General features: G+C 33.5%; 1 protein-coding gene across 1 annotated transcript in view; it reads left to right on the forward strand.

Annotated features, from left to right (window-relative positions):
• Positions 1–15,090, forward strand: part of LOC148303179 (beta-1-syntrophin-like) — a 72,815-nt gene that overhangs the window by 15,838 nt on the left and 41,887 nt on the right. The window contains exon 3 of the mRNA XM_088270401.1: positions 8,321–8,538. Coding sequence (XP_088126527.1) covers positions 8,321–8,538 — 218 coding nt within the window. The remainder of the gene's footprint in view (positions 1–8,320; positions 8,539–15,090) is intronic.

Consider the following 15,090-nt stretch of genomic DNA (forward strand, 5'->3'; position numbering starts at 1 on the left):
CAGTTGAAAATGTTATGGATGTTTTTAATTAATATTTTTATTTCATAACATATTATGGGTAAATTTACGTTTTAATAAGGTTTGTTTATTACTCCGTCAAATTAAGGACGTTGATGTTTGCTGTAACAATATCATCAAAAAGCATTAATATTATATTTATAAAAGTGTATAACGCAAGTCTTTTTTGCAAATAATGCTCATAATACAAGAAGCAATAAAAATATTTTACATAAAATAGAAATGTTAATAAGAAAATTAATACAGTAAGTTTTATTGCGATGTTTATAACACTTTACACAGAATTTCTGGCAACAATTAATTAAACTTATATCTCGATGGGAAAATATATTTCTCGGAGCTGTATTTTCCGAGAGAGCTTTTGAAATGAAGAATTTTGATGAAGTGTTTCAAAGGAAAATCTGTTACCATTTCGTTTTAGTATTTATTATTCTTTTGAATCCAAAGGGAGCGGAGTATCTATCATTTTATCGGTTTGTTTTTGTTTTATTGAATAATAATAACCGTTCTGCAGAAGATATTTAATATCGCAGAATACCAAATTACTTTGACCGACCGTGGGTTTTATCTTATTGGCATCGTGATTTATTGGTCGCTATGAATATTATGGTTTTCATTATATATTCATTTTCATAGCTGTGATCTGACAAGATATTAATTACTAAACAAATATAATCAATTTATTTTTATTGGTAGGTACATGTATGCAATAACGGTTTTAAAAAATCATACATTTTAAATAGATTTATATTATCCACTGACACTTCGTGATGGAATTGCATTTTTAATTTATTATTAGATTAAAACCAATATTTTTAGCTTTTCCACTTTTTTATTTGACCAGCGACCGGGTTTTCCAGTCTGATGATGTCGGTAACGACGAAACCCGGTCGTTGGTCAAATAAAAAAGTGGAAAAGCTAAAAATATTGGTTTTAATCTAATAATAAATTATTAATACATTTTAAAATTTAATTGAAGGGGATACGTTTATTACAATTTCCACGCTGAGCATTCAAATACGAAAAATGCAAATGTGCATATTTTAAAAAAATAATTATTTGGACATGCTTGCAGTTCATTTTATCACAATTTTTTAAGTTCCTAATTTGCTCTGATCTTTTATTAATTTTATTCGTGATTTTAACATATTTACTAAGTGTTTTTAAAATCTTAACATAAATGAAGAAGGATATGGAAATCTGGGTATTTACAGGTCTTACAACCTGTCAAAGGCTGGTTAAATGATCACTTTACACACGTGTAACATTCCCATGATTAATAACCACTCTACTCAAAGTTTTGTAACTCATACACATATGATCAATCAAAAAGACGTTCGATGATTGAGTTCACAACAGCCATCTATGATTGAATTTCAAAAAGGTCTAATTTAGCAGAGACCCTTTTATTTGTATGCAAGATCAGAACCCGGATAATTTGACATACCGGGAAACCCTCTAAACCTGATTTTCAATTTTTATTCAGCCTGTTCTTTACTGTACTAACCTTGTACTAACCAGTTATTTTACATTTTGACATCTTAACATAGATCCATATCCTTCTTCATCCACGTTGATATTAAAAAAAAAACACTTAGTAATACGTTAAAATCACGAATAAAATTAATGAGCGATAAGAGAAAATTAAGTATGTAAAAAATTGTGATAAAATGAACTGCAAGCATGTCCAAATAATGAAATTTAAAAAAAAATATGCACATTTGCATTTTTCATATTTAAATGCTCAAGTGGAAATTGTTACAAACGTATCTCCTTCAATTAAATTTAAAAAAATGTTATTGCATATATCTACCAATTAAAATATATCAGCCTCTACTTTACTGTACTAACCTTGTTTTAACCCGTTATTTTACATTTTTCACATCTTAACATAGATCCATATCCTTCTTCATCCATGTTGAGTTGTTGATGTCAAAAATAGCTCCTGAGTGGAGAAACTCAGATTTGTGAACAAGTATTTGAACAAATGTAAAATGTTGGGTATTATTAAGTGACTGCTAATATGCTAATAATTGTTTCCATGTGAAATTATTTGATATCCGGCAAACAACAAATACCTGGGAACTGTGATGACGCCAGTCTCCTCTCAGAACCAATTAATAGGTATGATTAATGTTCTGTTTTCATCTAAAAAGTGTGTTGCATCGTTTGTTTCATGAATATATTTACCTATATAAACATCTATCTAGCCTTGGCATTTGGATCACGTGGTTTAGGCCATTTATGGAGAAGCATTATAAAACTTGTACGTTATATTTTAATGGACAATGTATCCGGCTAACATGGGAGGTGTCATTTATTCATATAATGTTGTATAGGATGATCAAACTCGGAATTACTGTACAGTTTTATTACTGTGTTAATTACCCTAGTATGTTATATACGCAAGTAAATATTGTGTTTCAAAAAATCATACTATTTAATTACCATACATAAAACTACAACACTTAGCTTGTGGCAAAACAAGTACGGGAATCACTGGTCTATCTAGCACTTTCTGAATTTGTTATTTATATATAATCAAAATGTAACCTTGTTTTAAAATCATTATAAATATTTTATTATAACTTTATTATAATGTCTACCGGTTTCAAAGCTAACCGCTTCTTTATCAAGACTGATAAATACTAAAACACTATCTTCACAAAATTCGAAATATTTTGACGGCTAGGCAAAGGAGCTAGGGTAGATCTCAAGTGGCTTTATTTTTTTGCTGTTGATAAGCAGTCACAGTCAAAAGGGATCGGATCATGGATGATGAGTGATTGGAAACATATTTAATAACGGGCTTTTAGAATAATCGTTTACTTGAGTATTTATAACTTGTAAATTATTATTAATTGTCTTTTTAATTTCTAATATTTCTAAGTAATCTAATTTAAATCCTCTGTTGTATGTCATATATTACATGTTTTCGCTGAACGAGTATTATTAAACATGTTATTTTATACAATAAAAACAATCGAAATATCATAAGGTAATATTTAATAAAAAAAAACATGCTTCAAGGATAATTAAATAGTAGGTAATAAATTCGTTAAATGTTTTTCTTTGTGTTAATTGTATGGAATAATTTGCAAAAGGTTATTTGGTTTTTTAAATATGTGTTTATATTTGCCGGCCAATTAACAAACGAAAATATCGTGCGTGTTTTGTTTTCAAAAAGGATCAAAATACAGAATAAATCTCGGATAAATTATATTTTAAAAGATCCAAAGACTTGTTTGAACATTTATTTATAATTACAAATACTTATACTTATGATATAAAAAAAATATGATTGATGCTTCGTATCAAGTTAAGACACCTTTAACGTATATATTTTTTAAATTAGGAATTTCACAAATTAATTAATTTAACAGCAAGTTATATGCAAAATAAAATATTACAAAACAAGACTTGTACTGTTCCGATTACTATATTCCACATTTGTTCCTTCATTTGTAAAATTAACTGGATGAGAGACGTGCTGGAGGCATTGAAGAAAGGGGATCAAAGCTCGAGTCCAATATAATTGTACGAAACGAGGGACACATCACGATATCAATGTCATAAATAATAAAGCTTAAATAGACGAATGAAACTGTTTACAACATTGACCAGTGATACTCTGTTTTTTTTTTTAAATTTAATTATTTTTTTATATTGAGCTTCAACTCGTTTACGAGTGATTTCTATTTTGGTAGGGACGATGATATTGCTCATTATATTATTTATTGATTCGGCATTAACTTTGTGGAATGACATGATTATTTTATTAAAATTAAACACTTGAATATACCACTTTAGTTTTTATTTGTACCAGAAGATGAAAACATCAGTCGTTTTCGAAACTAGTCGTAAATAAAATAAAACTCATTAAAGTGGTATATTAGAGTGTTTAATTTTATTGAAATATTGCTTATTAGCAATAAACCAGGTAATCTACATATATTATGTACAGCAAAATTAAAATAAATATGTAAATATATATTAAAATAAACTGGGACTATCTGTGTTTTCCTACCTATTGCAAATGCTGCTACTCGTGTTGTCCTAACATATCGCTCACTCCTTTCAACAACGTCATATATCAAAAATCGTCAATTTTCAGTTGTGCATGTTTTCGGAATGCCCAGAAAATGTAATATATCCCAGCAAAAGCGGCATATTTTTAAGTTAATATTTACCCGCTACAGGGCGGAAAGTGTTTTGAAGAAAAGGTATTGTTTAATTATTTTTTAAATATACTAAATATTTTTCAAATGGAGAAAAAACATTCAGGTTTTACCTAAAAAGATCTGTTGCACAGTAAAAAGTTGAATAAGTGGCTTGATATTTTTTTAAAATACATTTGATCATATTTTAACCTTTTCATAGCCGCAAATAAATTACGCCGCAGTGCTCAACAGGCCGAGTATTTTTTTGAAAAAAAAATGTTGTCTAAAGAAATTTTTTTTTGTTGTTTTTATTGAATTATAATTTACTTACCAAATATTATATCCCGCATCGATTGTTAGAGTTTTATTCTTGAAGTTAAACCAGTTTCAAATTTTCATCTCAGACAGGGTTGTCACACTGAGTCGCACACGCAAGTTTTTATTAAATTTAATATTAACACAAAACTATTATTTATCAATGGAATATAGTTTGAAATGTAAAAATAAATAGTAAATTTAATATTAACACTCAACTATTATTTATCAGGTATCTTAGAATGAAGTTTAGTTAGAAATGTGATAAATTAGAAATTTTCCATTGTGTGGTACTTCTCAAAGCACGGTATAACACAAAGAGCCATCTTGCATTGTTTACACCTATAACTAGACTCTTTTCTTAGTTTTTTGCTAGTACACACAATACACTTCGCAGTCGGAGATGATTTTTTTCGGTCCGTGGTAGTTTTTCCAAAAAATGTCTTTCTGTAAGTCGCGATAGAAATTCTGCCTTCCGTTTTCTGCCATGAGAAGTACCGGGTTGTTCTTTTTCACTTAGCACGAAGAAGAACAAAGAACTTAGCACAAAGAAATAATTTATTTACTAAAAAGTTGTGAAAAGAAACCAATATCACTAGCAAAACACTGATAAAATCGGAGTAAATATAACGCGAAAGGTATAAATAAACAAATATTTTCATAATAATATTTTAAAATAATAAGAAAAACACAAAAAATTGAGCAAAATAAAAACCCCTGGCGTTCAAAACAATCGATTAAAATAATCAATATTTCAAGTGGTTTGAGTGGTAGACCTAATGACATCTGTCAACTGTCAGCTGAAAGTGATACCGATAAATCGCTTTAAAGTATTTAAAAACTTTATAAAATATTTTGTGAGAACTTCAACAGATGGCAATGTATGTTCCGTTTTTGACAGATTGTCAATATGAGTTAAAACTGCGGAGTAATACGTCATCAAAAGTACTGACGAGATATCTCGTCCCTGGCAATACGGGCACTCCGCCATTTGCCGAGATATCTCGTCTCTGGCAACCATCGGGTTAAAACTTTAAAAACGATCTCCTGAAAACTCAAGTTTTTTGATAAATGACGTTGTTGAAAGGAGTGAGCGATATAATTTTAACTTTTAAATTTTAGTATAATCATGTGATAAAATCAAACCCTTTTTACTCGGATACCAGGAGTCGGTTGCAGTCTTGACGATATTCGTCAGTCGCGTATTGTGGGTTGAAATTGTATGTAATTTGACGTGCCGATTTAAAAAAATATTTAAATTAATTTTGCGAAAAGTAATTCTGCTAATGTGAAAATAAAAAAAAGTAATAACTACTACAGAATAACTTTTCATATTTTTTTGTTTTTTTTTGACATCTCATCAAATATGAAGAAGAATATGGAAGTCTGGGAATTTATGGGGCTGACGACCATCATAGGCTAGTTTAAGTGATCACATTACACACATGTAACATTCACCAATTCTACCCATTATTGACAACCATACTACTCAAATTCTTAAAAGTTCTATTTATATGAACCAATTTCGAAACATTGTTCTTGAATCACTAGAACTTCACTAGAGACATCTATTGGTGAGATGAAAATAAGCTTTTTATTGAGCAGAAACTCTTTTATTAGCATGTGAGGTCCGAATCTCGGATTATAATCACACACATGAGAAACGCCAGAAAATAGCATTTTCATTTTTATTATTTAAGCTTATAATTTGACCAGATAATTTATTTACAACATTTTGAGTGTGTCCCAATACTTGTTCACAAAATCTTTTGAACAAGTATTTGGACACACTCAAAATGTTGTAAATAACTTTTCCTTTAATTTTTACCATTTTTAAATTTAGCTCTCAAGTAGGCACAACAAGATTCCTTGATACGCAAATTGCGGGCGGATGAAATTTCTAACTTAATTCCACTCTCGGTTGGGTAAATAAGTATATAGAGCTAAGAGGGATCATAAAATTCTGGTTTGATGTTAATTATTTTCATAAAATGATGATACTCGACTGGAATTCCCAGATACAGGTTCCGGGTGTAGCTCAAGTATGGCAGAGGAGATTGTCAGATTGCCACGATTTTTTTTTTGGGTAGGCACTTAATTCTAATCAAATACCCGAACTTGAAGGATCTCACATTTTTGTGTGGGCGATTTAATGAAATTTCTTGTAATATGTATTTTCTGTGCTGATTTATGCGCATAACTGTAAACATCATGTTCGGTATATTGTTTATTTTTCGGTAATTTTATTCAGTATACTTACGTATATATTTTTTATCATAGTAACATCTTAGTAAAATAAATATTAAACCATATCCGCTCCCTAGGTGGAGCATGTGGAGTCCACAAACTGTCTGTCCCTAGGCTTTTCTGTCGGCTGCCAGCTCCCTTGCATCCTCCCTAGTCAGATCCGCGTCCCGAAGTTCAAATAGTAAAATATTAACTAACGAAATTATGACATTATAATTTCTTTCTTTTTACATGTTTCTTTTCTTATTTTCCTCTTCTGTAGTACCTACTATTCCTCCTCCATTTCCTTTCCCTTATATTAGTTTTTTTTCTCATTGAGTGCCTTCGCTTACGTCATATGCATCCCATCAAACATGTGGTATTTCCACTCCTATATCCTTCAATCTGTAGTGCTCGTTTGATCACTTAACTTTCATATAATCACGAATTGATTTGATTCAGTGCTCTTTTCACCATTTGGGTGCGAATAGTTAACCATTTGAATGTAGTTTTTTTTTCTAAAAATTGATATAACTGTTGCGAGTAAATATACGATGGATGATTTGACTAAATGTTTAATATGAAAAATATAAGTTTTAATACATCAAACGCGTGTTACACACTAATTCCTAAACTCGGTCCTTAAGGCAGGATAATCGATAGCCCGCAATTGAATTTTCTTTAAACCCGGGTAACATTGAACGGCATTGAATTTTTTGCTTATAACGCCGTTTTTGTATTGTAAAACAAGTTAATCTACGAAAGAAATATACGGTTTTTAACTATTGAAGAAAATATAAAATATTTTTCGATATGTGTTCTAGTCTAATTCTAATAAGTATATATATTTTTTTAAAATTGTGCGCATACAACACAATGGCTTGTCGTGCATCCGGTCGTGTACTGAATTGTATATTTGCGAGTACACCCTTAAGTATATGAAATGCAAAGTATTTGATGAAAATATGAAATTAATTGATGTTGTTTTTTTGACAACTGAACATAGACGAAGAAGAATATGGAAGTCTGGGCATTTACGGGGATAACGACGGTCATAGGCTGGTTTCAGTGATCACTTTACACACGTGTAACATTCACCAATTCTACCCATGATTGACAAACACATTACTCAAATTGTCGGAATTTCTATATATCGTAGTCATACAGGAGAAAGTGACCAAGTGTATTTTTTTGCAAAAACGTGATTATTGACTATTTGATATCTTACTAGCTTGATATTGCCCTGAAAAAAATCCCAAGGATTTTAAACTTGGAAGTATAATATATTGACTTGTTAAAAATGACTAACTGCATTGATGTTTATTTTCTTGCCAAGCAATAGTGACTTAAATGGCTCTTCTGAACATTTTACGTTTTGTTAGTTGGTCACTTTCTCCTGTACGACTACGGTATGTATATGATCCAATTTCGAAACATTGTACAAAAATCACTAGAATTTTCACGAGAGACATGTCTTGGTAAGATGAAGAAGTCTTTTTATTGAGTATAAACTCTTATATTTATATGTGTTTGATTTGTGTGTATCGATGTGTTTGGTTGATCGGTGTGATGATATTTTAAGACTGCGATCTCGGTTTCAGAGGGCCGAACGCTTGAGTTGCATTCCCCGGACGGCGTCCACACGCTGCGGCTCCGCGCGGCTGACGCAGCGGGCGCGGGGCGCTGGCACCGCGCGCTGGCCGCGGCGGCCCGGCGGGCGCAGCGCGCGGCCGCGACGCACGCGCGCCTCGCGCTCACGCCCACCCTGGGCGACCTAAGGCACATGGGGTGGCTGGCGAGGAGACACACCGATTCCCAGGTAAGGTTCTATTTACAACATCCTGAGTGTGTCCGCGAATATCTTTGCGACTTATACGAGGACATGGGCTGTTCAACGGATGAGAGTCTCCTTAAATAGACGGGATTGGCGAAGAAGGTATTATTTGTTGCTGCAGACCAATTCACAGGATTTTTTGGTCTTCGCTTGTAAATTACGTGTTCGTCTCGGTAGGGATGTCGGTGATGTGTTATTTAATTTTTTTCTTTATTTTTAATTCTTTTGCATTTCACAACGTAATATAAATTAAACCCTTATCCGCACCCCAATGGTGCATAGGGCACTACGTCATATAAACGCAGTGTTATCTTGATCGTTTACACATGAAGGAAAGGTGATCAGCCCTCCGCTTAAAGTACCAGTCCAGGGTAATATTGAATAAATATTACAGTGAAAAAATCACTCATACTTATTCTTACCCCCCCTGGGAATCGAACCCGGGACCTCCAGAACGGTAGCCGAGCGCGCTGACCATTACACTACGGAGGCGGACAGAGGAGGCGGGCTAAATATAAATACAAGTACAAAAAAAAAATACAAAAAAGATCCCAAAAAGGCATGGCTTGTGTGTGGGCATACATTATATTTAGGTCATAGTAAAGGGCACTGGCAATAATGCAATTGATATTATAAGAAGTAAAATAAGATTAAAAGTGTTAACATTAACTACAAATACTTGACAAACAGAAAACAAAAAATAAGAAAAGTAAAAAACTTTAATTTGATCAATGTTTTTTGGGCTTTATAAAATAATGGAGTCGGGTTTTTCATTTAAAAAGAAGAAGAGAGTGTGTCCAAATACTTGTTCACAAATCTGGATATCTCCAATTAGGAGTTTTTATGAAATCTCTTCATAGATGAAGAAGAATATGGAAGTCTGGATATTTACAGGGTTGTGGTTGTCAATCATGGGTAGAATTGTTGAATGTTGCACGTGAGTAAAGTGATCACTTAACCAAGCTTATGACGGTTGTATACTCTGCGAATGCCAAGACTTCCATATTTACTTCATTCTTCATTTGTTGAAAAGAAATAATGTCAAAGGTCTAATTCTTAAAAAAAATCGTAATTGCCGCTTTTATTTACAACTTCTAAGGAAATCAACCTTTCGTGGCACTAGATATCGTCATCTGTGGTCATCGCGTTATTTTATTTTTTGATGACGTACCTTTTACATATAATTCGTATTTTTGTTGTTGTTGCAGACAAACAAAAACAAATCCTTTAAAAAACCGGTTATGTACCTATTTTAACAACTGTACCTCCAGAGCTGAAGCGCAAATATTTTTGGAGAAGGAACAAAAAAGCATTTGTATTTGGTGCCCCTAATATAGTCTCACTGTATTAGAAACATTCCTTTTTATATCTCTCGAAATCGCCCAAACGCTCTTCAACTTTCCATTCGTTATAATAGGTAGGTACAGGTGTAATATTTACGTTTCCATGTTTACATATTTATTCAAAACAACATTAATTTTCTTACATTTTGTCTCTCTAATTAGTATTTGAATGTATCTACTTATATTTGCACTCCGTTTGAAACCTACGGGTATAGATAAGCATAACATCACATTGAGACCCAAAAATATAAATAAACAGAGTATAAATTCCCCAATCGCATTCCAGCGTAATTAAGTTTTTTGAAGGCAATTTCCCATTTTCAACATATTAATGAGAGCTAATTATATGTTTTTTGTAGTCAAAGGTCTCGCATTTATTTAGCGCACAAGTAACAAGATTAAGCTGGAAACGTGAATTTGTTGACAGTTACGTGCTCATTTTAACGTTAAACACTGCCTAAACACATAATTTTGTTCGGAAAACACAGGAAATGGTGTACGGTAATTGGGTATTTGAACAGTTTTCATCGCGAATATTACTTAGCTTTCGTGATTGCTTTGGTCGCTAAATGCTTTACGTGTAAAGGAAAATCCAAATTTGTTGCCCTTTTAGAATGTCAATTAACGCGAAATATAATTTTAGCTAAGGTCATCGATCCTCGGGTAATGTATGGAATATTGTCGCGTCGCAAGATACCCCCACGTTGCATAGTTTGGAGTTTTTGGCTATGTTTTCCTGTTCTCTTTTCGGGCCCAATAACTCCGAACAAAATACTAAAATGCGTGGTACGTATCGTGTTAGAATACACCGAGAATATGATCGTCTTCCGTGGGAGTAATCTGTCGTATTGTATGCATAATTGTTTCTTAGTAATCGGTTACGAAGTAGGTCAGCCGGTGAAAACCGCTTAGTTTGTAATGACTTATTGTATTACTCGCTACCTTTGAATAATCATAATAGATACATACGCGAAATTGCAAACTCATTTATGTTAAGGCCATATTTTAATGGGCGTCATTATTTATGCAGTTTCGATGGAAATTTATTAAATTGAATGTTTATCATTTTTCACATCTCAGCATAGATGAATATGGAAGTCTGGACATTTACAGGGCTTACGATCGTCATAGGCTTGGTTAAGTGATCGCTTTACACACTTGTAACATTCAACAATTCTACCCATGGTTGACAACCACGCTATAAAACTTCTAGATATACTGATCAAACTCGTGACATATAACAAGTTCACAACAGCCATATATGCTGGAAAACGGAAAGATTTTATTAAGCAAAGACTCTTATGTTTGCAAGGTCCGATTCTTGGATTAAATCGACATACTTGAGCCCCGCCTGAAAAGATTCTATGTTTTATATGAGACCATATCCTTCTTCATCTATGTTGAGATGTCAAAAATGTAAAAATTGATGTCAAAGATGTCAAAAATAACTGCCAAGCGGAGGTAATCCAGAATTACGAACAAGTATTTCGACTCAAAATGTTGTAAATTAAATGTTATCAAAGAACGCGTGTATTAATTAAGTATATGCATAGTTTCCTCATTTGTTCCGTAAATTTCCACGCAAAGACTTAATTTTGTCACGTTACCGGAATGATCATGTCAAACGTCTGCCTTTATTGTTAGCGTGGCAGTGTAGCGATGTAGCGATGTAGCGACAGTGACGGGTGGGGTGGTTTTTATTTTAGTAAAATTGCCCTAATGGCACCCCTTTCTGCGTCGGTGTGTTTCCTCCCCGTAGCAGGTCCGGGACGAGATCACGCGTCGAGAGCACCTGCAGGGCTAATATATCCCGTCATATTCTCCCGACACGTTCAGCTCGGCGATGAAGCCGACTTTTATGAAATCAGTACCCATAAATGTTATTTATGGCCAGTAATGATTTCGTTGTTCAAATAACTTTCCATACATTTATCACACGATGTTTAATAACGCTTGTAAATGACGTGTTCGTACCGGTAGGGATGTCGGTGATGTATTGTTTAATTAAATTCATGTATTTTTTTTGGGCTTTATAAAATAATGGAGTCGGGTTTTGTTCCATTTAAATTGTATATTTAGGCAGTTAAAACTTGGAGGTACTACAGAAATACGTGGTGTATGCGAAATTAATTTAAATCAGGACTTTGTTACGGAAAATTCAATTAAGTTTATGAAATTTATTAGCATTAATGTTTAAGCTGTATTTATGCTCTCGGACCGATTGGACGGGTAATGTTAAAAAAATATATTGGTTTTCCTTTAATCGAAACTTTAAATTATTATGAGTTTTGTAATATGCAATATTCATGGAAAGGGTTGATAAATTCACTCATTCCCTTGCGAATAATTGATACCGGATGCATATTCATTAACAAATGTTTTTAATGAGGACCCACACAATTAGAACTTATACGCGGTTATATTATATATTTACAAAACTACCTCGTTTTTCAATGTGCAAAGTAAGACTTTAACTGTGAGAAAACAATACGGGTTTCCTGTTTGGCTTTTTCATTTAAAATGCTATTAAACAATTGCTATGCCAGGCATTGATAATTTATTCTATTTCTCAGATGATAAAAGTCGTAAACAGGTAAACATACTAGAAATAAGATATTTTTATCGAATTGACGATCTCCGAGATTTTACATATCATGTTATCTACTTATATACCTTTATAAAACTGGTTAATTTGAACATATAATCTAATAAAATTATTTATAAAAATAATCGCATGCTTATGTTGACCTCGCTGGGAGTCAAACATGAGACACGGGCATTTAAAAAATCAAAAAACACATTTTCTGCAAATCGCCACGTATTAACTTGACGTGGTGAAACCACGTTTCTCCTCTAGCCTGGCAAAAATAATCAATTATCAATCGTTTAATTTAATTAGTCTTAGGAAAAAAAAAATTTTTCTGTGCGCACAAATAATTTTTATGGCTCCGACCTTTTATAATTTACCTGTCGTAAAATTAAAATGTATTTAAAAGGTTTGAATCATAAAAACTGTCGCCAACTTGCTGGCCTTTGAGGGATAATAGATGTTTGCCGGCGGTCATTTATCCTAAGAGCATTCTTTATTATATTATAAATAAAATTAAGGCTAATTGATGTCTAGACGTTGAAAATTTTGGGGGTGGAAACAAGCGCACCGTCAGCCAATGAAAAATGGTTTCGAGGGCGTGATCTTCAAGGAGAGAAACCGAATATAACGGGAAGAAATCAGTGGGATCGATCTCTTGGAAGCCAGTAATTGGAAGGATCAGTTGGAAGGAGTACGTCGTAAGGAGAGATCGACCAGTTCGGACGGCTGGTCGGAAAGGCAGTCATCAGTTGAAAGAATAAGGACTTGGAAGCCGGGACTTGGAAGTCGGGGACTCTCTTGGAAGCCAACAGTTGGAAGGATCAGTTGGGAGGAATCGGTGGTAAAAGGAAAGACCGACCAGTCGGACTGGTCGGAATAGGGACTTGGAAGTCGGGGACTTGGAAGTCGGAGACTTGGAAGCCGGGACTTAGAAGCCAACAATTGGAAGGATCAGTTGGAGGGAGTAAGTCGTAAGAGGAGATCGACCAGTCGGACGGCTGGTCAGTCAGAAGACACAGAGAAGAAGAAGAGTTGGAAGGAGCATTCGGGAAATCAGTGGGATCGAGGAGTTGTAAGCAGCAGTCGGGAGAGATCAGGGGGATCGAGCAGTCGGGAGAAATCAGTTAGAAGGAGCATACCTACACCAGGTTTTAAGACTTAAGTGAGGAGAAGAGCGGGAGCTCTACGCAGGGAGAGAGAAGATAGAAAAAAGGGATTTACTCATCCGGAGTATCAAAAGCAGACCCACGCCGGGTCATAAGCCTCAAATTAAGAGCTGAAGCTCTACTAGGAGAAGAAGAAGATAAGAAGCAAGAATCATCGCACGGCGGCCCGTCATAAGAAGAACCTCATCCCAGCATCCAACGGCGCAGCTTTTTTCACAAAGGATCACGGCCACCCCAGAATCACGGCGCATCTTTTTCACCAAAGGTTAGAATAAGTTTAATTTAAGATAGGATTAATTAATTTTAAGCTAATTTAAGATAGCAATTTAAGATTAGTTTAAGTTAAAGTCGCTTTCGTATAATTTTTATATTTTTAATTAAATCAATTTAAGTATATTTTTTGTGCTGAATTTTCTTTCATCTCCCTACCCCTCTTTCTAATATTCCCAGGGTATATCAGCTTGATAAGGTGGGCGACGTCAATCTATATGCCGTTATTTTGTTATTATTAAAGAAAACACTTGTTTTTTTACCACTTGAGTTTATTTGACGACTAGTTTCGGAAGCTAAGCTTCCATCTTCATTTTATATTTATACCTGAAGATGGAAGCGTAGCTTCCAACACTAGTCGTCAAATCAAGTTGTAAAAAAACAAGTAATTTATTTAATAATTTCAACCACAAAGTAAATGCCGAAACAATAAATAAAACAGTTTTTTGCTGTTGTAATTATTGCGAAAGTGCTCATAATAATTTATAAGGCGCAATTTCCTGTTAATGTCAGCTATATTTTCGGGACAATTTGTCATTAGTATACAGAGTATCTTACATTAATTTACCTCCTTAATTATTTGAATACTTATGGTGTTTTTAAAAAAGAAAATAAGTCTGTGAAACTGTTGTTTACGGTTGAGAATTGTAGAGATTGTGAAGTGATTAGACTGTTTCAGAGTATGTATAATGATTTCACTTTATAAGTGCCTACACGTTTGTGCTTCGCGTGTGTATGTGTGTATGTATGTACACGTATTTTATTTAGAATCCGCGACGTGGGCGGTTTCTTTGGGAGAAATTTCTAGAGAGTTGAATGCACCGAATTAGAAGCGTTGAATGGCGTTATGCTTATACTGTTGCGATCAAAATGATCAACATTTTTTTAAAATAGTGAATGAAACTTAAAAGATGGCTCTTATTAAACAATTTTTTCTCTATCACTGACAGCTGTTTCAAGGCGTAAAATAGGAAGTAGAATCGTAAATCGTTTAATTTTCTTTATTAACGTTAGAAATAAGATCAAGGCATTCTTGAATTGATTCGCGTTTGAAAGTATACTCTGCTAATATTACATTTAGATTGGCCATAATCACTTCTAGACGGATGTTTGCGATTTGTGGGTATGCAATAAAACTAAATTGAATTTTTCGAGCATTTATTCAATA

This window comes from Brachycentrus maculatus, unplaced genomic scaffold (genome assembly GCF_059751285.1).
Source record: "Brachycentrus maculatus isolate JH-2025_06_01 unplaced genomic scaffold, ASM5975128v1 h1tg000382l, whole genome shotgun sequence".
In the NCBI taxonomy this organism is placed as follows: domain Eukaryota; kingdom Metazoa; phylum Arthropoda; class Insecta; order Trichoptera; family Brachycentridae; genus Brachycentrus; species Brachycentrus maculatus.